Here is a 24,359-nt window from a genome sequence, read left to right as displayed (position 1 = left end):
AGTTTAACTACCAACGAAATATCACACCCTCGAGTACCCTTAAGGGACCACAGCAGCACAAGGAATGGACAATCCTGAAATCAGCTTCACTTACAGGCACTTACTTTTAAGCTTTAACTTGTAGAATATACCTGTATTCATTTGCTTGAAACCAATCACAGCAGGTATATAAAGCGATACACAGAATCATACACCCTGGGTTTTTTAACTCTCTGTTCGGTCCACTAGAAGTTATAAGATGCGGATGATTATTCCGCTCCCAGGCATTTTCTTTTCTTGCAGGCTAAGTGTTCTCAAACAAAGCAAGGACACAGCAAGCGAGAAATGGATAACTCTTTGGCGGATTTAAAACAGCAGCTAGAGTAGTTTCTAGTACCAGATCTACCTTTTTCTCACCTGAATAGGACACATACATACACCAGTTGACATTCACTTCTGCAGTTGCTCATAGCACATGGAAATGCTTCTTACATTGGTATCAACAGAAGGCTGAAGGTTAATTTCCTAAGTTTCCCATCCCAAATAAGCAAAAACAGAAAATAATAATAATAAACTCTATAAAGTCCTGCTTCATGTTCCAACTTCCCCAACATCTAGTACACTTTTGCTCATTTGCAAGACTTCAACTAAGAAGCAAAAATACCTCTTGATAGAACAACGTAAAAAATATACTATACAAAGATATAACCATTTTGGAGAATATTCACTTTAACAATGTTCTTCAACAACTTTTCTAGTTAACATGAGATCAAGACATAGGTAGTTGAAAAATTATAGTTTAACCTCGGAGAGCTTTGCTGAACATATGGGGAACATTTCATAGCCAATTGTTTAACCTTAACAAATACAATCTGATCCAGCGAAATAGCAGAAGGAAGCTCACTCTTCATTCAGTTTGTAAGAACTGTAGCCCAAATCATAATATCACTGAGTGTGTTCTTATGCACACACTAAAACCTGAAAAGTGAGTAACCTGGTTAAGGCAGAAACCTGGTTTCCTAAAAAACTCCATTTACATGTGAAAGTACGCTTCTGGAGTTCTCCTTTAGGAAAATGCTATAACATCATTAAAAAAAGGGGTTAAATGCCATCATCTGCTCTCATGAATCCTACAACAAGCATGAAGCCTGTCATAATTTTGTTGTGTTTTATAAATATGCCCTTTATGCACTGTAACATAAATAACATCAATCCCATTTTTACATCCTGAGCCAACAATGATTTGTGGTATGAACACTGGCCATTATGTCACCTGATTGCATTACTTCAATCTATCTATAGCAAATAGCTAGATGAAAACTAAACTGACAATTTAATTACATGTTTCTGTTACCGGATTTCATGCAAAACACACTTTTCTGCACGGCTATACAACTGAGCCCTGCAAAGGACCAGCATACTGGTACATGTGCTTCTTGCCTTACACCTGATAATAATAACGCATGTTTACTTACTTCAATAAAATAAGTATTGCATTAGGTTTCTTGTTATTTTTAAAAAGTATTCAGACTATGTAATGCACATTACTTGTAATGGGTTACCCGTAAAACTGCTTCCGAGATTGTGCTGCTCGGCTTAGCACTGTACATTCAGCTCATTAACATAAATTTAGTGATTTCTAAAATATTAAGACAGATTATTTCAACAAGGAGAAAGAATAATTACATTATGTGTGTAAATGTATTGAATGAAGTAACATATAAAAGCCTTAAGAAATGTGACCCAGTTTCTTAATCCTCAAGCACAATACCATAAGTTTCCCATTTCCCACAATGTTTTTCTTGTATTATGAACTTGTTTCTTATTTTTTGTGCAAACATTTTGCTTTGAATTTCACCAAAATCTTTAAAAAACGACACTTGGACTGTGGAGTTTTATTTTATATAATGAGTCATACTAGTGCTGGAATGCCTTTCTTGGTAGTAGCTTTTGAATTTTTAAAAATCCTTGACAAATGCAGCTACAACCAGGTTATTAAAGACCATGTAAATATACTGAGTGATTAATAGTGAAATTGTTCTGAAGAATGGACATTCTAAAAGGTTTTGTTTTTTATTTTTCTTTTCTTTATACAGTAATTGATGACTTGCTCTGGTTTAGATGAAAATTTAAAAATTAATGGACCCAATTTAAAACAGAGTTGTTAGACCCTGGAATCCAACACTTCAAGGCAACAGTGGTAACTACTATACCACAGTGCCAAACAATACTATTTTTACTGCAAATGTTATTTTGAAATTGTTGTATAAAACTGAAAAAGGCTGCACCATCTTAATTTGCTTTGAATTTTACAGCAACTAAAAAAATCTATGGGCGGCACGGTGGCGCTGCTGCCTCGCAGTAAGGAGACTTGGGTTCGCTTCCTGGGTCCTCTTTGCGTGGAGTTTGCATGTTCTCCCCGTGTCTGCATGGGTTTCCTCCGGGTGCTCCAGTTTCCTCCCACAGTCCAAAGATGTGCAGGTTAGGTGCATTGACGATTCTAAATTGTCCCTAGTGTGTGCTTGGTGTGTGGGTGTGTTTGTGTGTATGCCCTGCGGTGGGCTGGCGCCGTGCCCGGGGTTTGTCTCCAGCCTTGCGCCCTGTGTTGGCTAGGATTGGCTCCAGCAGACCCCCTTGGTTAACGGATGGATGGATGGATGGATAAAAAAACTATGTTTTGAATGTGTTTTTTATTATAAGAAGTAGAGTTGAATAAAATATAACAATAAACTCCAGGCATCTACTATACAGATTTCCAATTTGACCTACACTTGATGTCCCATTTCATTCCAGAACCCATTTCGCCAACAGATGTGCATATCTCCTCAGGAAACATTTTGAGATATTCTGGTACGAATCAAGCCAACAAGCGACTTTTAACATCTCAAAAAAGCTTTTATTAGTAGTAGGGAGATACAAAGACTATGATATAAACTCCATGCTGCTTCATTCACTGTCAGATACATTTAACAAAGCCTTAGTCAATTGTTCCTGTAGAACATACCTTTACATGTGAATGTTTAACCCTGAGCTGCTCAAATTCACTATGGCTACGATATTATATATAAACAGCTTTCCTTTAGAGACATCCTTTCATCCATTACCAGACCTGCTTAATCCGCGGAGTTCTGAGTTGTGAGGGCAAAAACCCACAGTAACAGCATTAGGTATATTTAGAGTATGGCGGAAACCTAACGTGGACAGGATTCCAGTACTTCGCATAGCTCCATCATGCATGCACCCACAGAACAAACTAAAAGTTGGCAATTAATCTAATGCTCAGGAACTTGGATGAAGGAATAAAGAACCTGCACTAAAAATGACTAGGCTCAAAACACACGCGTTTATTGCACAACACACTAACACAGTGACCCAAATCACCACAATAACGCTCGTTCTCTACTGCCGCCTCCACTCCTCACACGCAAGCTCTGTCCTCTTCCACCCGACTCCGGCTCACGAGTGGAGTGAGACAGCCTCCTTTATACTGCACCCGGAAGTGCTCTAGGTGCTCTCCAATTAATATCCGGCAGCACCTCTGGGTGTGGTGGAAGTGCTGCACGTGAATTCAGCTCCTTCTCTGGCAGCACTTCCAGGTGTGGTGGAAGTGCTGCATGACAAGGCTCCGGAGCTGCCCAGGCGCCCCCAGGTGCTGGCCATGGACCCCAACAGGTTTGGGCTTCCAAGCCCCGTGCCCGTGGCCTCGATGCAACCTAGGGTGGTTGTCCCTTCACGTCCGAGCCTTCTCTCGGTCCCCCGCACCTCCAGGCTTCCCGACAGGGCACGATTCTAGGCCATCCATCACAAAATATATCTATTATAAAAAAAAAAATCCTGGGAAAGAACGACTAGGGAGACAAAACGTGATCTTCACGTGAAGATCATGGAAGACACTTAAAAGACCCATGAGACGAAAGAGATTGACCCAGGACCGTCTCACGGGGACGTAGAACATGAGATTCTTTCAAGACACACCCTACTTACAACCAATATCAAATAAGACCACAGGCAGCAAAACACTCAGTCATGTCAAGGCTTTGAGCACACACAGATCCAGGGCTCTCAGTGCATATAAAACGTATAAGGACAATACGTTATAAATGAAACGTCGACGACTAAGCGAAGAAGAAAGAGCAACGTGGAGAAAAGAGACTCAAAAGCGTTGGAGAGAAAAAAATGCAAAAAAGAAAAAGAATAATCTAGGTGCAAATTCAGAAAACAAGGAAAGTAATAATCTCTTTGTCAAGGAGAAAACCGGGACCCTTAAAGTGCCTATGAGGGAATTAGAGGAGCACCTGAGCAAGACAAACTCTGACAATCAGAGGCATGTGCCAGTCACCATCCCAGAGGACATGCCACCTATCCAACACCTGAGCACCAACTGGACAAAAGACCCCCTATATGGAGGGAAGTTGAGACCACATTAAGACGGGCAAGATCAGCATCAACTCCTGGGCCCAACGGCATTCCATATAGGCTCTACAAGAACACCCTAGGCGTCTCAAAGTACCTCAGGAAGTTGATGAAAGTGGCATAGGAAAAAGGAATCATACCTAAGGCTTGGCGAAGAGCAGGCGGGATCCTGATTCCTAAAGAAAAGAACTCCTCAACCATCTATCAGTTCTGCCAGATCAGCTTACTAAATGTGGAAGGAAAGATTTTCTTCAGTGTTGTGGCACAAAGACTATCAGCGTTCCTGCTGAAGAACAACTACGTTAAAACTTCTGTGCAGAAGGCTGGAATAAGAGGATTTTCAGGTTGTCTGGAGCACGCAAGTATGATTTGGAACCAAGTACAAATGGCCAAGAAGGGAAAGAAAAATCTGCATGTGGTCTTTTTAGACCTGGCCAATGCCTTCGGGTCAGTGCCTCATGAGTTATTGTGGACAGCCTTCAATTTTTTTCATGTCCCAGAGACCATCATACGGCTGTTAAAAGCCAATTTCCAGGACCTTCAGTTCTGCATTACACTCCAAGATAAAACAACTGCTTGGCAGTCCCTCCGGATTGGCATAATGGCGGGTTGCACCATCTCCCCACTGGCCTTCACCATGGCAATGGAATTAATTATTCGAGCATCACGGTGGGTGGTTGGAGGGGAACGTCTGAAGAGCAGGCTGCGTCTTCCTCCGATTAGGGCGTTTATGGATGACATGACAACTATAACATCAACTAAGGCATGCACCAGACGCCTGCTGGACAAACTCCAGGGTAACATCAAATGGGCACGAATGGAGATTAAACCAGAAAAATCCCGCAGTATCTCCATCGTTAAGGGCCAGCTCGTCAACGAGAGGTTCTATGTTAATGATGTGCCAATACCAACAATCCTGGAAAAGTCCATCAAAAGCCTTGGACATTGGTACAATGCAGAGCTAAAAGACTCTGAACAGGTGGAACAACTCAGGCAGGACACCATCAGTGGTCTAAAGCAAATTAACCACACTGCTCTCCCAGGGAAGCTGAAGCTCTGGTGCTTTCAGTTTGGATTGTTGCCCCGCCTCATGTGGCCAATTTCCATCTATGAGGTCACCCTATTCCTTGCCAAGCGGCTGGAGAGGCTGGTGAATGTGCAGGTGCGGAAGTGGCTTGGATTACACCTGGAGCGAGCTGTGGAACATGGAGTCCAATATGCTGAGCTTTACCATCAGAGCCACATATGATGTCCTGCCCTCTCCAACAAACTTGCATCTTTGGTTTGGAGAGGATCCGGCCTGTCTCCAGTGTGCTGCCCCAGCAACTCTTAAACACATCTTGGTGGGTTGCAAGACGAGCCTTACCCAAGGCAGATACACCTGGCGCTACACCAAGTGTTGAGGAGCTTGGCAGCTGCACTGGAGATTAAGAGGGTAACCACCAACGCCATACCCTTGGAGGCTGAGACTGCCTCTCGGCAACAAATATCTTTTGTCCGTGAGGGGGAGAAGCAGCCAGCCAAAAGAGCGTCTCCAGTCTCATGTCCACTGAATGCAGCCTGGGACTGGGAAATGCAAGTGGATCTAAATCAAAGACTCACATTCCCACCTGAAATCGCAATAACAAACCTGCGGCCAGACCTGGTCCTTTGGTCTAAATCCTGTCGACGTGTGTTCACTGTGGAGCTGACAGTCCCATGGGAGGAAGCCATTGATGAGGCATTCGAAAGGAAAAAACTGCGATATACAAACTTGGCAGATGAAGCTGAGGACCGGGCTGGAAAGTGTCTGTACATCCAGTGGAGGTGTGCTGCAGGGGTTTCGTAGCTAGTTCCACCACGAGGCTACTGAAGGAGATAGGAATCAGTGGGCAGGCTCAGCGGAAGATCATAAAGGAACTGGCAGATACCGCCATAAGAAGCAGCCATTGGTTGTGGCTGAAGCAGAATAAGACCATATGGGCTGCTCATGGAGCCTCCAGCGTGGCACACACCCAGGTCTGATCAGCCTGTGGTGGGCCGTCCTCGGGCGAGGGTGTATTGTGATAAAGGCCGAAACACCCAATGACCCCGGGGTATACAACTGATGATGTGTTGTACTGGAGGCAGTAACACTGCCAGATGAAAATCCATGAGGACATCTCCAGTCCTACCTAAGAAATCAATGCTGTCCTGATTACAAAGGGATTAAAACACCTAGTCCTAATAGACATATATTCCGGAACAAGTGGAATTGAAAAAAAGCACATTCAATCGGGCTCAGAATTAAAAGACAAAGTATAACTTCATAAACGTTGGCGCTATACACATGCAGAGCAGGTTAGAGATTATGAAAGCAGTGGAATTCGAAAGGCTCAAAAAAAAAACGATGGCGCGATACACATGCAGAGAAAGGTAAAGAATATGAAAGCAGGAAAATTCTAAAGTATTGTAGCGTCCCTTCCAGGTTGAAGCCTTTTTTTTTTGGAGTGACTGTTAGGTTCGATTGAGGGAGGGCAGAGTTCAGCATGGAAGACTGACAGCTTGACTGATGCGGTAAGGGGGGGGGGGGGTCGTGGGATGGGAGGAGGGGGTTGGAGAGGGTACTAGAAAGTTGTGTTTGGGGTTACGAAGTTGGCATTCTTTTTCTTGATTGTTCAAGTAAAACTTTTGTGAGACTTTATTATGTCTGTGTTTTTTTTTTTTTTTACTTCTTCTCTTTTTGAGCCGGATGCGGAGGTCGCTACAGTATCAAAAAAAGATTGCAATAGCACAAACAAAAGGAAATTATTACTCAAAAAAAGGAGAAAATAATCATCACAGACCAGGTGTAATTGAAAAAATAGCAGAACAAAGCGAGGTCAGAAATAGAAGACAAAGAGTAGAAAACAAAGTAAAAAGTCATAAACACATGCAGAGCAGGTTAGAGATAATGAAAACAGTGGAATTCAAAAGACTCAAAAAAAACGTAGGCACGAAACACATGCAGAGCAAGATACAGAATATGAAAGCAGAAAAAAACAAAAGTGTCAAAACAAAGAAAGTAAATATCACATTAGCGGAAACAAAGAGAAATTATTACTCAGAGAAATAACAATAAGGCTAATAGAGATCGAATATATGGACATAGGTGATATGTCTGAAGTATGTAGATATTGTAAGGCTTTGAAGTTTAAGTCAGAGAATTTCAAAAACGGGGTTTACCTCACATGCATTTATTGGTTACTTTGCAAAAAAAAATTATTAACTGCTTATGTTGTCGATCACTTTGTCTGTGCTGAAATTTCAAACACAGAAACCTATCCTGAATTATGGTACAAAGTCATTAAACACATGTCTCACGGACTTCATTTAAAAGATTCAGCATGTTGGGACTCTAAAGATTCCAAATATTGTTTTTAAAGAAGTTCTGAAATAAAAGTGAAACTAATGAAATAGCAACAATTCAAAGAAAAAAAAAATCTTAAGTGTGTATCTGGAAACCAAACACGGGGGTTGGCGAGCGAAGCGAGCAGGGGGCAAAGCCCCTAGTATATATATAAAAATAAAGAAGACCGACACTTTCTCCTGCTTGCGTTTACTGCCTATATGGGATACCCAGTGGGGGGTGCCAGTAAATTTCTTCAACAACTTGTAATCAGTATTTACAGTATGTTACACTAAAAACAGGTTGGGGTACCTTGATGAGTGACTCTTTGAGTTGACATGTAAGGTCATCTTTTTCTTTCTCTATCTGCTTCCTTTCTTCCTCCATCTTCTTTTTAAACTCTTCAAATTGCGCTTGAAGGTCCTACAATAAAAACATACCCAGTCTTATCTTAGAAAATATATATTTTTCTTAATAATGCCTGAAAAAAAGCTTTTAGACATTTACTACACAATTCCATTATTATTATTTTTTTTTCTTTTACTGTTTATACAGACAGGAGTGATCAGTGTGGGTCCATGGCTAATGCTTCACCATGTCACCAAATCTGATTTTGCTTAAAAGAAATTTATATGAATAAAACTAATTTATAATCCATCATATGTCATGTGGTAAGCATGTGAGGGATAGTGAGATCACTTTCATGCTTAAGACTGTTGCCCATACTTTGCTTTGGATGTGGGCCATTTCATTTTTTAGCTGAGAATATGAGTATGTCTGTTCTAACCTTCAACACAGCTGAATCCATGATTTTGTTTTATTAAAGTCTGAAGGAAAGTGCAAGAAGAAACATTACCGAAGTGTTCTAAGTAATTTATATGAACTGTTTTACAAAACTAATTTATAGAGTAAATATGAATGATTTAGAGTTCAATCAAATGTAAAATCATTTCATTTGTAGCATGGATATGACCATTGCATTACAAATTTAATGAGCTTATTAGTATAATTTAAAAAAAGCATTTTCATTGAATAAGGGTATAACAGAAAGGATGCACTTAGGATGTAATCACTGTTGCAAGAAACAGTAAAATATAATAACGATTTCAGAATACTTCTATATCTTTAATTCTTACATTGCAACGTGTTTTTTAATTTTCCTGTTATTCTTGGCTTACAATCAAATATTTTCTTTTTACACTAAAAATATGAAACAACTTACAAACTCAAAAATTCTTATAACGTCCAATTATTAATCTGTTGTGAAAAGCAAACTTTCCCACCTTTTGTATCTTTCGTTTCTCAGCTTCCATGGTGTTCTGCACAGATTTCAACTCTGTTGCATGTTTTTTGGTAACTTCTTCCAATCCTTTTATGAGTTGTTCTTTTAATCGGGCCTTTTCTTCATCAGGCAGCTGTTTTACTTTGTGTAGCTCTTCACCATGGATCTGCTGACATTTAAAGAAAAAATGCCAAGGGCCATTTTAATGTGGACAGTTAAAGTTGAACTAATTTGTACTGTGATTTACAGCCAATAACCTAATACATTAATAAATTTAAAGATATTTTGAAATTGTGGAATTGTGGAATGAAAACAATGGAAAACATCTTACAGTACATGTTTAACTATTTTAGTGCTACTAGTTGTGGGTTTCTTGTGCTGGATCTAGGGAGCTCCCTGTACCTAATCATTTTCATTCTGAACTAGTTTACAATCTTAGGCCAGTGCCCATTCTTAAATGAATACTTCATTAAATTCAATATTTTCTAAATAATACAGTATACAGTAGTTGTTTTTTGGAATTTATTTATTGAAAAAATTATTTTAATAGTATGTCATTATGTTCTAAAAGTGATAAACATATGTTCAAGTCTGCACTGTTTCATATCTTATGTTTGTGTATTTAATATGTAAAGTATAATGTACCAGTATCAATGTTATAATGAAAGCATTTAGAATAAACATGTTCATGTAGCAATAAAGCACATTAAATTATTTTGTCTTGTCGTGCTACCACAAAGGACACATTTAATTTAATTTAGATTTTATCCACAAATATTACAAGTTAATAATATTAAATTAATGTGGCACATGTTTTCCATTATCATAATTTAAAATAAAAAAGACCAGAAGCTATTACTAAGCCTTGCTTATCCATACTGGAGCAAAACCATCTAAAGAGGTACAGTCCAATAATGGAGAATATTAATAATGGCTTGTGAAATGAACTGTATTTTACACAATCAAAAAGTTTTCTTTCTCAAAGTCATTTCTCTTACCTGTCTGATATTTTGTGCATGATCATTGCTCTTTTCATTGTTTTTCTGATCCAGCTCTTTAACACGTCTTTGTAGCTGTGATACCTGACTTCGCAAATCATCCACCTCTGCAGATGCCTTGCTATGAAACAATAGTTCCTCTGTTAAAAAGAAAAAATGGCCTGTGTTTTAATAATACTCAGTAGTTAAGAGGATTCACTCAGCCTTTAAGAACTGTGTAAACCTGTGCTACATTTTGAAATGTCTCCTGTTCATGAAAACCTTATTAGAATCATTAAAGTACCCCTCCCATTTAGCACTCTGAGGTACAATTTTACAGCGAAGAAATTAAAATGCACAGCCACACTCAATGAGGTTTTTTTAGTATTACATGCACATTTTAACTAATCATAAACAGAGTCCCTGCTTCTAACATCAATTGCCATCTGCCTGCAAAAAGGTACAGTCAAGACATCCATCTAATATAAAACTTGCCTTACCAAGTTTAGGATGCTCAACATGCCAATTTCCTGGAAAACTACATCTTAATATTTTATAATAAGTGAATGGGTACCAATCTTTATGAACACTCTATAAAACACTTAGGAGATATAAGTGCAAAAAACTCTATAAACATCCATCCATCCATTTTCCAACCTGCTATATCCTAACTACAGGGTCACGGGGGTCTGCTGGAGCCAATCCCAGCCAACACAGGGTGGCAGGATGCCAGCCCACTGCAAGGCACACACACACACACACACTAGGGACAACTTCGGATCGCCAATGCACATAATCTGCATGTCCTTGGATTGTGGGAGGAAACCCACACAGACACGGGGAGAACATGCAAACTCCACTCAGGGAGGACCAAGGAAGCGAACCCAGGCCTCCTAACTGCGAGGCAGCAGCGCTACCACTGCGCCACCATGCCGCTCAACTCTATAAACAACAAGTGTCAAAACTACTGAATTTATAAAAGAGATTTTGACTTGACTCCAGGACCTATGGAGACACAGCACATCCTGTTATATTTAAGTCCAAAACTCAAAACATGCCTTTATCAGAGTCAGAAACAGACTGATTAAAAATGTAATTTCAGGGATGAGCTAACTGGTAATAAATTTTAATAGGAAATATCCAACATTTGAAGTTATTTATCTAAAGCTTGTATTGTTTCTCACATTGTAGTTCAGTAATGTGAGGAAAGTGTGATATTTCACCTCGTCATTTGTATGCAAATAACATAAAACCTACAGTGTGCATGGAAACGAAGCATTCTATTAAAAAAAATGAATCCCCTTCAGGCTACAAACAACTTGAATCTTTTTGCTGTCTGTCTTAGGCCGGAGTTATACTTCACACGACGCGACGCATGCTGCAGCGGACGCTCCTGCTACGCAAGCATTGAAGTGTTTATACTTGCTCGCGTACTTTACGTAAATCTGGAGGAATCTGCCAGGTGGCAGTGCGAAATATTATCACGGTGAGAACATGTTCGGCTTCTCTGTGTTGTGAATTGCCTAGAACATCCATTAAATTCTGATGACACCTTACCGCAATATCTCTGAAAAGGATGTTTATTGATTAAATCCAGGGATGTGTCCATTCCAGCAAGCATTGGGCACGAGTGAAAAACAATCCCTGGACGAGGCCTCGTCTCATCGCAAGGTCAATACAAGCACACACATACACTAGCATCATTTTAGCGGCACCAAATCCCCAAATCTGCATATCTTTGGAAGGAAACTGGAGCACACTGAGGAAACCCAGCAGGAAAACATGTAAACTCCAGGCAGGGAATATCAGCGACGTGACTCCCTTCAAGACAGCAGCGCTAACGCTCCGCCACTGTGTCACCCCATGTGTGTAATTATTAACAGTATTCATTATTTAAATTAAATTACCGATTTATCTGTAAAATGTAATATACATACTTTAATGCTTTTCATCATGAAAGTGATATCAAGTATAAATTTAAGGATTCTAAATGTGCAGAGAGTTGGAATATCATACATTTAATGTGCTCAGTGTGGCAATCTATTGCTAGCAATTCGCTGCTGTCAGTGAGAATTTTAAAACGTATCGTGTCATTACGATCGGGAATATGCGATGCTTGAATATAAAAGCACCATGAATACATCTGTATGTCAGCATTTTGCTTCACCACATCGAACCATTTATCAAATATCGAAGCGCGCACACCAATCTCATAGGATCCGCAAAGCGGCTTTCTGTCACATGTAGATAGTAAACAGAGACTCTGACGTCACATTCCAACTTTTAGCACACTGCGCCCCCCGACTTTTTGCTGGTACTGCAACTCGCGCACGCATCGCATTAATTTCTGAGGACCTGTTCAGAGGACGCATCAAATGAATGCTCAGAACGCGTGGTGGCCATGATGCAGGCACGTACACGTTCTGAGCGTGAAGTATAAATGTATGCTGCCACAGATTTATTATTAAAGAATTAGAAGATCAGACTGTGAAGCTTGACTAGTCTGCAGAGTACAACTAGCCCTTTTCTAATTTAACATGAAGAAAATGTGGAAATGTACAATATATTCTGGATTCTATATCTGGCTTTGTTATCATATCACTTTTACTTTATTAACCAAATCCTTGTGATGGTGCGGGTCCTACTCAATGCTCCCTCTTCCAGATTTGGGAGCCTCTTGAACCCGACACCATCGATAGTAATGACTGGGATGAACAAGACAAATGAGGACACCACATGATGCAAGGGGAAGTGCAAAAGTGCTTTTATTAAAAATAAATCAAAACAGTGTTCAAATAAATAGTGCAGTGTTGCAAAAATCATCCATAAATAAATAATCCTTAAAATGAGATGAAAAGTGGAGGTTGAAAATCCAATAAATACATCCAATTAAAATAATGTTAAAATCAACAGGCCTGAAGCAGTCCCTTTTTAAAAACCCGGTGCCTTCTCCTTTTAACTGGCGGCTCCCCTGCTTCTCCCATACAGGCCTTGCAATGGGAGAGTCGCCCTATCTGCTGGTGCAGCTGACCTTCCTCTGGTCCGGTTGCCTTCTGTCGCCTGGCTACATAAAGCTCCCTTGCCAGACTGAGACCCCGGTCCCAAATGAGCAGTAAGCTCACAACTGTCTTCCTGGCCTTATGCGGTGAGTCGTCCATACTTCCAGTCACGCCAGCTCCTCTGAACCACTCAGCTGGAGCGACCGCTTCTTTACTGCCTGAGTGTCGGTCAAACACTGTTTTCCGGGGCTCCTTCCAACTGACTGTATTCTCTAGCTAACCTGCTCTCTCTTGCTCGCTTGCTCCTGCTCTGGCTCTTAGCTCCTCCTGCCTTTTTCGCTCTTTAATCTCCATACGTGTCTTTCCTTTTTTTTTATTTCCCTCCCCTTCATACTCGCACTTATCCTTTATGTATGGGGTTGTGGCGATTAGCAGCTCCTGGCATCAATTATGGCCATGGGCGATGCCACACTTGTACACTTAAGTGCGGAAACGCCTGCGACTCATCACACCCAGGAAATGCTCCCACCACGCTACCACACCCCCTTCTTACGAGTGCGCTGATTATTTATTTTAAAAGGCAATCAGCTGCAGACCTCACTTTTCCACAATCCTCAGAAAGATCATCACCTTGATTTTTTTTAACGACTAAGCAATTGTGGCTGACGACATGTTGTAAACAGTCAAATATATAAACATCTGAATTTTGAATAAAAATGATGCAGCATTTAATACCCTTTGTGTAGAACACCGGGCTTTGAAAATATCAAAACAAGTACTAAGGCATAGCAGATGTGGTATTTCTGTTACTCTACCAAGTACGACACATATTCTTAAAATGTTACTGTTACAGGCACTGGTTTAATATGTGTAATATACAGTATACTGATCATATTACTTACTGTAACTGATCCTTAAATAGTACCATCACAATATATGCCCAATGGTAGATTTAGATGGTGGCATACAATGTTATGAATGAATACCAGAAATTCTTGCTTTTATTTTAGTACAACCCCACAATAATTGTCCATGTATTATTTGTCCTTTAGTCCCCTTCAAGACTATTAGACCTAGACTTAGTGCTGCATTTCTAAATCTGTACCTGTCTCTGTGATTTACATAAATAAAGAGAACCTTATCACTGTGTCAACACATTGTATTTTGACAATGCAAAAAGGTAAATAAAAAATATCAAGTTACAGAGAGACATGACATTGCATGAAGATGTGAAATATGACTGATGCTTTTGGAAGTGTCAGAAAGTTATTTTTATATTTTGAGAGATTTCTTCTAATTTTGGTATACCTGTCTTATTCTACATCAGCTCCATTAATAAGCAAATCAAAAATTAAAAAACGATATTTAAAAAAAGTACTTGGGTTCAAGAAGTAGCTAATTTGAGCAGAATTAAAACAATAACATGCAGCTTGGCCTATCACCTACCTGAACTAAAATCATAGCTATTTGCTTATATTTTGGGAACATGTTAATGATTTGCTATTTACTATATATATACTTGACTTAAAATAGAAAAAAGGTTATACTTTACAAAATGGCATAAGTGGTATAAAATCAACCAATCCATACCTGATTTTTTCAATATCTCACTTTCTTGCAGAATGAGTCTTTCTTTAGCCACAGACAGCTCCTCCTCTGACTTCCTTTGATTAGCTACAGCATCCAATATTTTGCGTCGAGATTCTTCTGCTTCAGCCTCCAACCCCTACAAAACAGGTTGATAAATTGTTACAATACAAAAAACTATAAGCCTAATATATAACTGCAATACTCTACCACTTGAATTTTTTGCTTTTCTGAAAATGAAAAGGAATACCACTATATATATATATATCTTTATATATAATACGCTAACGTGGCTGTTCATTTGTCTGTCCGGGATTTTAATTCAACTGTAGCACACAAACCGTTTTGACTTATTGACCTGAAATTTGGTACACATATACTATGTGAAGTCTACTATCCGCTTTCAGGGTGATGATTGACTTCCAAGGGTATTCCTCTTTTTATTTTATTGTAGAATCAACTCTCGGCAGCAGCCAGCAGGGTAGCTGTGCGGCACATATGTACGGGCGTCATTCTCATCCCTACCACCTTCATCATCACTTCCCCTACCTCTTCATATCTAAATCATTCTTGAGGCAGATTGAAGACTTAAGTGCCAGCTTAAGTGAAAAATTAAAGAAAACGTACTAAGTAATTGCAACACAAACACTGACTTAAGCAGTTTTAATGCGAAAAGATGCTGATGAAAGAAGAGAAGAAGTGGGCCGCTAGGGTGGAGAAAAGAAGAGCTGCTCAGGAAGCAGCATGCGCATCAACCTCTGAGCAAACAAATGCTAAATGTACAGAGAAAGAAGATGAAAACTATGAATGCTTAAGTCAAGTGTATTCACTGCATGTTATTGTGCAGCACGCCGTTACTGGTATATATATATATATATATATATATATATATATATATATATATATATATATATATATATATATATATATATATACACACACACACGCACGCACGCACGCACGCACGCACGCACACACACACACATATACATATTGTCCTCACAGGTGGCGCAGTGGTAGTGCTGCTGCTTTGCAGTAAGGAGACTGTGGAAGATTGTGGGTTCGCTTCCCGGTTCCTCCCTGTGTGGATAGCGCTTTGAGTACTGAGAAAAGCGCTATATAAATGTAATGAATTATTATTATTATTATATACACACAAATACATACATACAGACACACATGTCTGGATGTTAACCACATTTTCCACTGCAATTACTGCAGTAGACTGGCTAAGAATAACCTATTCCACTGTCATGAGAATTGTACATTGTACAAAAAATACTTTAATGTGCACACAAGTATTAATACAGGCTTGTATGGCCCCATAAAGTGATAGTTTTCAAGGGGGTGGTACTAATGATGAGAAGGAATCACATTGCATGACAGTTACAGTCAAAATATTGAATCTTTTTATTGAACAAATTTTGCAAACAACTTAAACTAAAATTTTGACAACCTATTTTCAACCATCCAAAGAGGCATTTAGACTTAGTAAAATATCCAGAGGTGCTTGTCAAAAGCTGTATTGCACTGAACATGTCTTAGAAAAGGAATAAATAGTAAATATTTTTTGTAAACCAACTACACTTTCTGTTAATGTTAACAATCTCTGTCCACTGACAAGTTAAAGTGACTTTTTAAACAACTTTACCATTATTAAACTGCATAATATTTAAACTAATAAATAATAACAATAAAATAAATAATAGTGCAACTTCCAGAAATAATACTATTACTTCAAGCCTAGGTGCATTATACAGTATTCACCAAATAAAAATAAAATAAAATAAAACAAGTGCAACTTGGTGATGACATCTTTACCAACTGAACTATCATTACGGCAAACTGCATTAATATGGACCTAGCTTCCAGCTAAGTTACTGTATATACATAAAAAATAAAACTGCAACTTGCATTTATAATGCTATTTGTGGTATAGCCCTACGGAAGCGTATTAAGGCCACGGTGAAGAAGAAAAAATACGGACACAGTGAAGAAGAAAAAAAAAAACTATATGTTGACTTTATTCTCGACATTTCCACTTTATTCTCGCCGTTTATGTCGAGATTAAAGTCAACATTTTCACTTTATTCTCATAATTTATTTTGTCACTAAAGTAGAATGCCGTAAACTAAAATTCATCTAAAATCAATATTCAATTTACTAGATTTTCTCAAACCCCGTCATAAGTTAATGTAGCACATTAAATGCTTTGTGTTAAGTGATCCCCGACCCAGTTGTTAATCGCTACGCGCTTCTTAAACTGACTTTCTCTGCACTTAGAGGAGGCGCTGGCAGCGATCGCCGCACAGAATACATTCACTTCATGATATTCCTGCTCTCTGAAAATTTAGAATGCTAAGATAAATACTTGATATCATTTTCATGATGAAATGCATTAAAGCAGGTATTAAACATGCACAGTAGTGTGGCGGTAGTGCTTCTCCCTTGCAATAAGGGGTCCCCAGGTGTACGCTCAGTGTAGAGAAGTTTATGGCAGGTGTGACGAGGCTCCAAAATAACTGGATGTATGAATGAGTATTGCACAGGTTTAACTTAAATATTGTAATGTTGGCTTCGTGATCTGGTGGTCGAAGACACGAACACAGAATTCAATGGATGTTCTTCTGAGCAGACTTTCTTTATTGCATGCGTGCTGTCTGTCTGATGTACCAAACCCCCAGTTCCTATCCTTCCTTTTTCTTTCTCTACATAACCAATCACCACAAGATAAATGTCTTTGTGAAATTAAAACTAGCTATAAACGTAGACCACGGAGTGTTCAGAACTTTAAAAAAATCTTTGTTATACATGTTTAATTATGCCAACCAGCAAGCATTGGGTGCGAGGCAGGAGCAAATCCTGAATGTGGCGCCAGCACATTGCAGGGTGAATACGAGCAATACATACACTAGCAGGGTCAATATAATGTAACAAAACTCCACACCCTACATGACTTTGAAAGGAAACTGAAGCACGCTGAGTAAACTCGGCGACCCCGAGAACACCGGGACCCCCTTGCTGCAAGGCAGCAGTGCAACCTCCACCATGCCCCCACATGATTAATACATGCTTTAATGCATTTCATCATGAAAATGATATCAAGTATTTATCTTAGCATTCTAAATGTTCAGAGAGCAGGAATATCATGAAATTAATGTATTCTGTGTGGTGATCGCTGCCTGTGCCTCCTCTTAGAGCAAGAGGAAGTCAGTTTAAGAAGCACGTAGCGATTAACATGGCTCGGGGAACACTTAACACAAAGCATTTAATGTGCTACATAACTTATTATGGGGTTTGAGAAAATCTAGTAAATTAAATATTCATTTTAAGATGAAGTTTAGTTTACGATGTTCTACTTTAATGACAAATTACGAGAATAAAGTCAACATGTCAACTTTAATCTTGACATAAACAGCGAGAATAAAGTAGAAATGTTGAGAATAAAGTCAACATGTCGACTTTATTCTCGTCATAAGCGTCAAGATTAAAGTGGAAATATCGAGAATAAAGTCAACATGTCGTCACACTATGACACAGTACCCAGGTACATTACACAGTATTGAAAAAAAAAATAAAACAAGTACAACTTGGCTTGCAGTATTATCCAGTAGTATAGAAACAGTATTCATACTTTTGAACTTAATGGTCCACATCCGACCTTTTAAAACCAAAGTATCTACAGACAACAGACACGGCTCCTTTTTTTGGCAAAAGTTCTTCTGTGTCATCATGTTCAACTTTATTGTCTGCTACAGCTTCAGTTTCGGAATGTTCTCTGTCCATTTTCACCGTTCAATACCCTCACTAACACATGTACTCCGTTGTATGCGTGTTTAGCAGTGCAGCAGTAAAAAAGTTCCCTCCTTAAAAAGTTTCCTGCTGCGCCATGTTCCAAACGTTGTTTAGGCTATTTAAACCAGTGTTGCGGTATAAGAAAAATCCATATCATAATAAAAATAAAAAACGTTTTTTGGTATGAACTGGTATACCGCCCAGCACTACAGTATATGTATAATATAGTTTGGGCTGATTTTATTTTTAAATAAAATTTTATTTTTTCTTATAAACTGCAATCAAGACTATGGCAAATTCTAAGGCACATTTACATATATCAGATTATATTTGACAGTAAAAATGTTTAAAATGCGCTTAATAAAGCGTCCACTCTGTGTATTCTGCTGTTTTATTGTTCTTCAACAAATATGAGGGGTGATCAGAAAGTTTTGAGCCTAAACTTAACAGAAGCATTCTACAGTGCTTATTTTGTAAGTGGCCAAAGATTTGTTTCTGTGTAATAAAATATGTGAACTGGCATATGTAGTTCACATTTTCTTGTTTAAGAGCAAATTTACCGTAATCAAGTATTGTGTTATTGTGATAAGAGGTCAGTGGTGAAGTGCGATTTTTAATAAATAAACAGGTCCCAGAGTGTGCAGGCTCCAAACAGGTGTGGATGTGCTAATGCCGGTGCTGTTCTGGGGTGCTTGGCTGATAGTGCATTCATGTGCAAATGTGTGTAGATCAGTCATGTGCCTCATTCATACCTCACAGTAGGCGGAGAACCACACCTGCATCCAGACAGGCAGGATATAAGGAAGCCTGGACATCAGAGAGGGAAAGGGAAAAGGAACAGAACGAGATCAACCAAGAAGGCCGTGAGTGAGCAGTATCGGGTGCCTGAGCAGAGCCAGTGAGTGAACGAAGGAGAGGAACAGCAATGGTTAGTCCTGTGTTAGAGGGACTGATCAGCGCTCAAGGGTAAGATCCTCCCTGATTTAGATGATTTCGATCATTTATGTTAGGTAGTTTTTTTTTTGTTTTTTGTGTTCTCCTGGACTTCGGACCATACTTTATTCTTTGTTAATTAGTATTGCCTAATCTTATTATTACTGTATATTTTCATTTTTTATAAACTTTTCTTTCTTCATCTTGTAAAGCACTTTGAGCTATATAAATAAATGTTGTTATTGTTGTCCCCACTGATTTTTCAAAGGAGTGGGTTTGATGTTGGTGAAATTCTCCTCAGGGATCTGAAGGACGGCATGTGTAAGACAGGAGGACAAATGACTCCAAGTGGTCTTACAGGTGCAGATGGAGGTAGCCAAGACTAGGGTCAGGAAGGAGAAACACAGCTGCTGGAGCGAGCTGAGTGAGCCATAGGTCAGCTGGGGAAACAGAGAGGGAGTTGTGCCTGGTTCGTTTGGGAAGAAAGGAGAAAGATTATGAACTTGAGAACAGTTGTTTTATATTAGTTTTATGGCTGGATTTTAACTCATGGGCTATTCACTTTTTTATGGATTATTTATTTATGGAAGACTTTTTTGCACTGGACTATAGGACACTGTTTGTGGATTTAATAAAAGCACTTCGAATTTTTGCACCAACCCTTTCCTAACTGTGTGTGTCCTCTTTTGCCTGGCTCATCTTGGTTTATGACTATCAACAGTTCCGGGTTCAAAACGCTCCCGGAAGCATCAGGGGATTGTGGAGCCAACCCAGATGTCATAGTTCCCCTTGATTTTCAAAAGCGAAAGAACTATATGCCTTTGGACATCCATTCTGAACTAGTCAATATGCACCAGGGCAAATCCCTTTTTTATGCCACAGTCAAGAAAAGGGCTGATAAATTTCATCAGAGCTGAATTATTATTTTGGAAAGACAGCAGTTCCCCAATATACTACATAACAAAGGTTCTTTCCTGAAGGGTTGCTACCACTCCAATCAATCAAATAATATAGTCGAAATAGTGCACTTACAAAGCAGCAGGGGCTATGGTCTCAAGAAACAGATATTGTACTCATAAAGTCATAATCCTATTGTTCACTGGTGAGATATCACCCAGAACTGCATTATATTAACAATCAGCTATTCTGCACACACCCCTACCCCAGTACAACCCTTATGATTGAACGTTTCTCCAATCAAACCTAAATAAGAAGCTTTTAAAAGAAAAATGAGTTCTAGTTGGCTGATAAAAGTGGGACAGGATCATAGCAGCTGTCTAACAGGTTACTTTTAATGTGATTGTACATTTGATGTGTTACAATGCAGTAAAAAAGAAAAAGGCCACATGGATGCTCATTTAAAACAAGGGACAGAAATAAAAAGCCTGTTGTGCTGGAAACTATGTATGACATTTAAAAATTTTTTAAAAATGATGACCTGAACAAGCACTATGAACAAACCATAAATGCTGGCTGATAGCAACAATTCTAGCAGTTTTAACAGCAATACATAGTCAAATAAGCAACCCCAAAATACTCTATTACATAAAAACTTTTTAGCTACAAAGAGGCACAGGCCTTTTAATAATGTTTAGCTGATGTTTGTTAACTGTGATTTTGGGGAAATGTTTGTTTCCTGCAGATATGATGTTGCACTCACCAATTAGTTTGTTACATTCATTATAATACATTAATGAATAGAAAAGAAAACTTTTGACCAAATATAAAGTTTTGTACATCTTTCTACTTTAATCTCTGTATCTAATTTATTATTGACAAACTAGTCATTTAGCCCGTTACAATAACGGGCGCTAGAACAGTAGTGTATAAACATTAGTATGAACAGTCTATATTAAATAGCAAGGGACTTTGACCTCATTCTTTTTGTTGGTTGTATTTTTCTTTCTTTCAGCCTTTCTTTTGTTGATGTTTACTTGCTGAGCTGACTGTTCTTCGTGGGCTGCTGCCGTGTATTGTGTGTCTTTAATTTTCTGTAACAGTAATACTGTCTTGTACGGCTCTATTCAATAAGGGCACGCACAAAAAGGCGAGCTTCAAAAGGGCGACCTCAATTGAGTGAATAAAGGCGTTCGTAGATAATTTAGTTCAAATGGCTCTGGAATATGTGAAGAGCAACAAAGGTGCAGATCTTTATTTACGCGCGCCTTTATTCGCTGCGCCCAATTGAGGTCGCCCTTTTGAGGCTCGCCTTTTTGTAGGATACTGTCTTGTACGTCCGCTGGCTTGTATGTCCGTAATATGCCTTTAATTTTCTCTGGCGGTAATACAGGCGTGCGCATCGGTAATATGCCTTTAATCTCCTCTGACTGTAATACTGGCTTGTATGTGGCTGTAATATGCGTCACTGTATTGTATACCTTTAATTTCCTCTCGCAGTAATACTGGTTTGTATTTCCGTAAAACGCCTCCAACTTTCTCTAACAGTAATATTGCGCATTATACCGTGCCCCGCGCATGCGCACTTCATCAGAAGACACTCACACACGGACACCTGGACGCACATAGGGATTTTATATATATAGATGAGAGGAGCATAACATGCACATATGTGTGTGCCCAATGCAGGTAACTTTGGTGGGAGTACTGAGGTGAAATGAGATAAAGACTGGCCTTTGAGCTTACACACCCTTGGGATTCTTAATTCAGCATTGGTTTTGGGATTTGTGGCAGCCAATCACGGAAAAGCAGTTGACTATCACATTATTGCATTGCTTTACAATAATGCTCCCAACTCTTAATGCATAGGTTACAAAAACTACTTTGCAAAACTTCACATTTGAAGAGATGTCACATTCTACAATCTGAAGGGTTACCTCTGTGTGATGTTCTATGCAAAGAAGTCAAGTCAGCTACAGAAGGAAGGTAAAACATTACCTAAGTGGCACAGAAAAGTTTTGTGAATGTTTTACCAAGTCTGCGACTGTTCAAAACGATTATATTGAAAAATAAAATTTGGATTTACTTATATTTCGCTTAGGTCAGTCACAGAATGTTTTGATCAGTCTTTGTGTGTTTTGTAATTAATTGTGCTGATTATCTTAATCCTGCGGTGGGCTGGTGCCCTGCCCGGGGTTTGTTTCCTGCGTTGTGCCCTGTGTTGGCTCCAACGGACCCCCGTGATCCTGTAGTTAGGATATAGTGGGTTGGATAATGGATGGATTATCTTAATCAATTTGTAGTCAGGTATGGTTTTATTGCCAAAGACTTTAAGTCAATGACATTCTTTCATGGCTAAACAGTAAATAGTACTGGCACATTTCTCATCAGCATTAAATTGTTCAGTGTATATTGACTATCCATGATAAGACACATGTGACAAGAAGTTAAACAACTGATTACCCATTATAACATAAACCTTTTGATAACTCAGGTTGTGATTTTCATAAAATCACACTTTAGAGTGCTATATTATTTCAAATACTGTCATATCTGATAGAAATTATATAACATACAACATGAAAGAGATGCACACATAGGTGTTACTAGCGTACAGTCTGCCTTCTCAGACTCTTCGCTTATGACAAGTCAATGCAAACTACCACATTTCAATGTGAAAGTGGTGTTAAGTAACCCATTTCAAAACTGGATTTCAAATGTTACTGTCATTTCAGCAATAACACTGACAAATGTTATCAGCTTCAATTGCCACCCTATAGTACACATCATTTGTTATGCATGAAACAGCAAAGAGCATGAGGTTCATATAAAATTATGAGGTAATGCTATATAATTTTGCTGGTTTGCTGCCTGCAGAATAACCTTAAAAATAATTCCTCTGCATTGCACACTACTTGAAAAACATACTAGAGCTTAAAATATGACTTAAGATCCCTGAGACATATTTATAGATATCAATGAGAACAGCATTCAAATTCCAATAATCCTCAGTAGCTGCAAGGTATGCTAAAGAGATGGGTTTACTCATTTACAGAATTGCAAAGAAAAAAAAAACCTACATAAAACATGTAGTTTTATGATAGTTACATACATTTATGCATGAACAAACTATTATCTGCCAAAAAGCTTCCTGCTGACAAACAGTTAGCTATAAATAGCAGCATGCTTGTAAGGAAATTTCTCAATTGCACTCCCTGTGGTAGAATAACCACTCTTTGAAATGGAAATACAGTATGCAGTACGCAATCTCCAAGGCATTCAGAACCAGAGAAATTGCATGTAAATGTTTACATAATACAATATACAAACAAACAAGAATACTTCCATCAGGCACTTGAGAAATATCACCAGTGTTTGTTTCCACAGCAAAATGTGTTTATTCATTTACTTTCCAAAGCTGCTTATTCCAATATGGGCCCACAGCCCATTTTGGCAGCTTTGGAACTAAAGCTGGCACCAATATTAAATGAAAATTAATGAAACCGAGATTTAATCTAACCAATACATACAATGGTAACTTAAAGTTATCTTATGTTTCACTTAGCCCTCAAGCATCAATTAAGGGAAAGCAGATAAACATACTGTAAAGCATGTTTTTACATATTGGTATGCCATTTGTTATTGGTGTATTTTTTATTAATTACATTTATAAGATATACCTTGCATCTTTTCATTTCTTTATCATGACTTCACATATTTTCAAAATCTTAGTCTTTTACAAAATAAGACTGATTGCAGGAAACAGCATCTCATAGTAATGAAAAAAATAAAATCACTGTAAAAGGTTCTCCTTCGCCCAAACTTCTGCCATGACTAAGTCAAATCAAAATCACAGGCTGTCTTTCCGAGACTGACTCAGGACTAAAATAAATACTACAGGTCAAATGAACAGAGCAAATTTTAATAGACAGTCAGTCAGTCATTTTCTAACTCGCTATATCCTAACACAGGGTCACGGGGGTCAGCTGGAGCCAATCCCAGCCAGCACAGGGTGCAAGGCAGGAACAAATCCTGGGCAGGGTGCCGACCCACCGCAGGGCACTCACACACACACACACACATCAAGGACAATTTAGGATCGCCAATACACCTAACCTGCATGTCTTTGGACTGTGGGAGGAAACTGGGGT

General features: G+C 38.8%; 1 protein-coding gene across 2 annotated transcripts in view; it reads right to left on the bottom strand.

Moving 5' to 3' along the window:
• fam184b (family with sequence similarity 184 member B) overlaps window positions 1–24,359 on the bottom strand; it is a 93,958-nt gene that overhangs the window by 34,572 nt on the left and 35,027 nt on the right. Inside the window, exons 3-6 of one of the 2 annotated variants that reach the window (XM_028803083.2) lie at window positions 14,587–14,722; window positions 10,019–10,158; window positions 9,022–9,189; window positions 8,051–8,161 (exon numbers count right to left, since the gene is read on the bottom strand). In XM_028803083.2, the coding sequence (XP_028658916.2) occupies window positions 8,051–8,161; window positions 9,022–9,189; window positions 10,019–10,158; window positions 14,587–14,722 (555 nt within the window). The remainder of the gene's footprint in view (window positions 1–8,050; window positions 8,162–9,021; window positions 9,190–10,018; window positions 10,159–14,586; window positions 14,723–24,359) is intronic. The other variant, XM_051928256.1, reaches the window with a different exon arrangement.

This window comes from Erpetoichthys calabaricus, chromosome 5 (genome assembly GCF_900747795.2).
Source record: "Erpetoichthys calabaricus chromosome 5, fErpCal1.3, whole genome shotgun sequence".
Lineage (NCBI taxonomy): Eukaryota > Metazoa > Chordata > Cladistia > Polypteriformes > Polypteridae > Erpetoichthys > Erpetoichthys calabaricus.
Note: the sequence above shows the minus strand (reverse complement) of the source record. Positions and strands in the feature narration are given on the sequence as shown.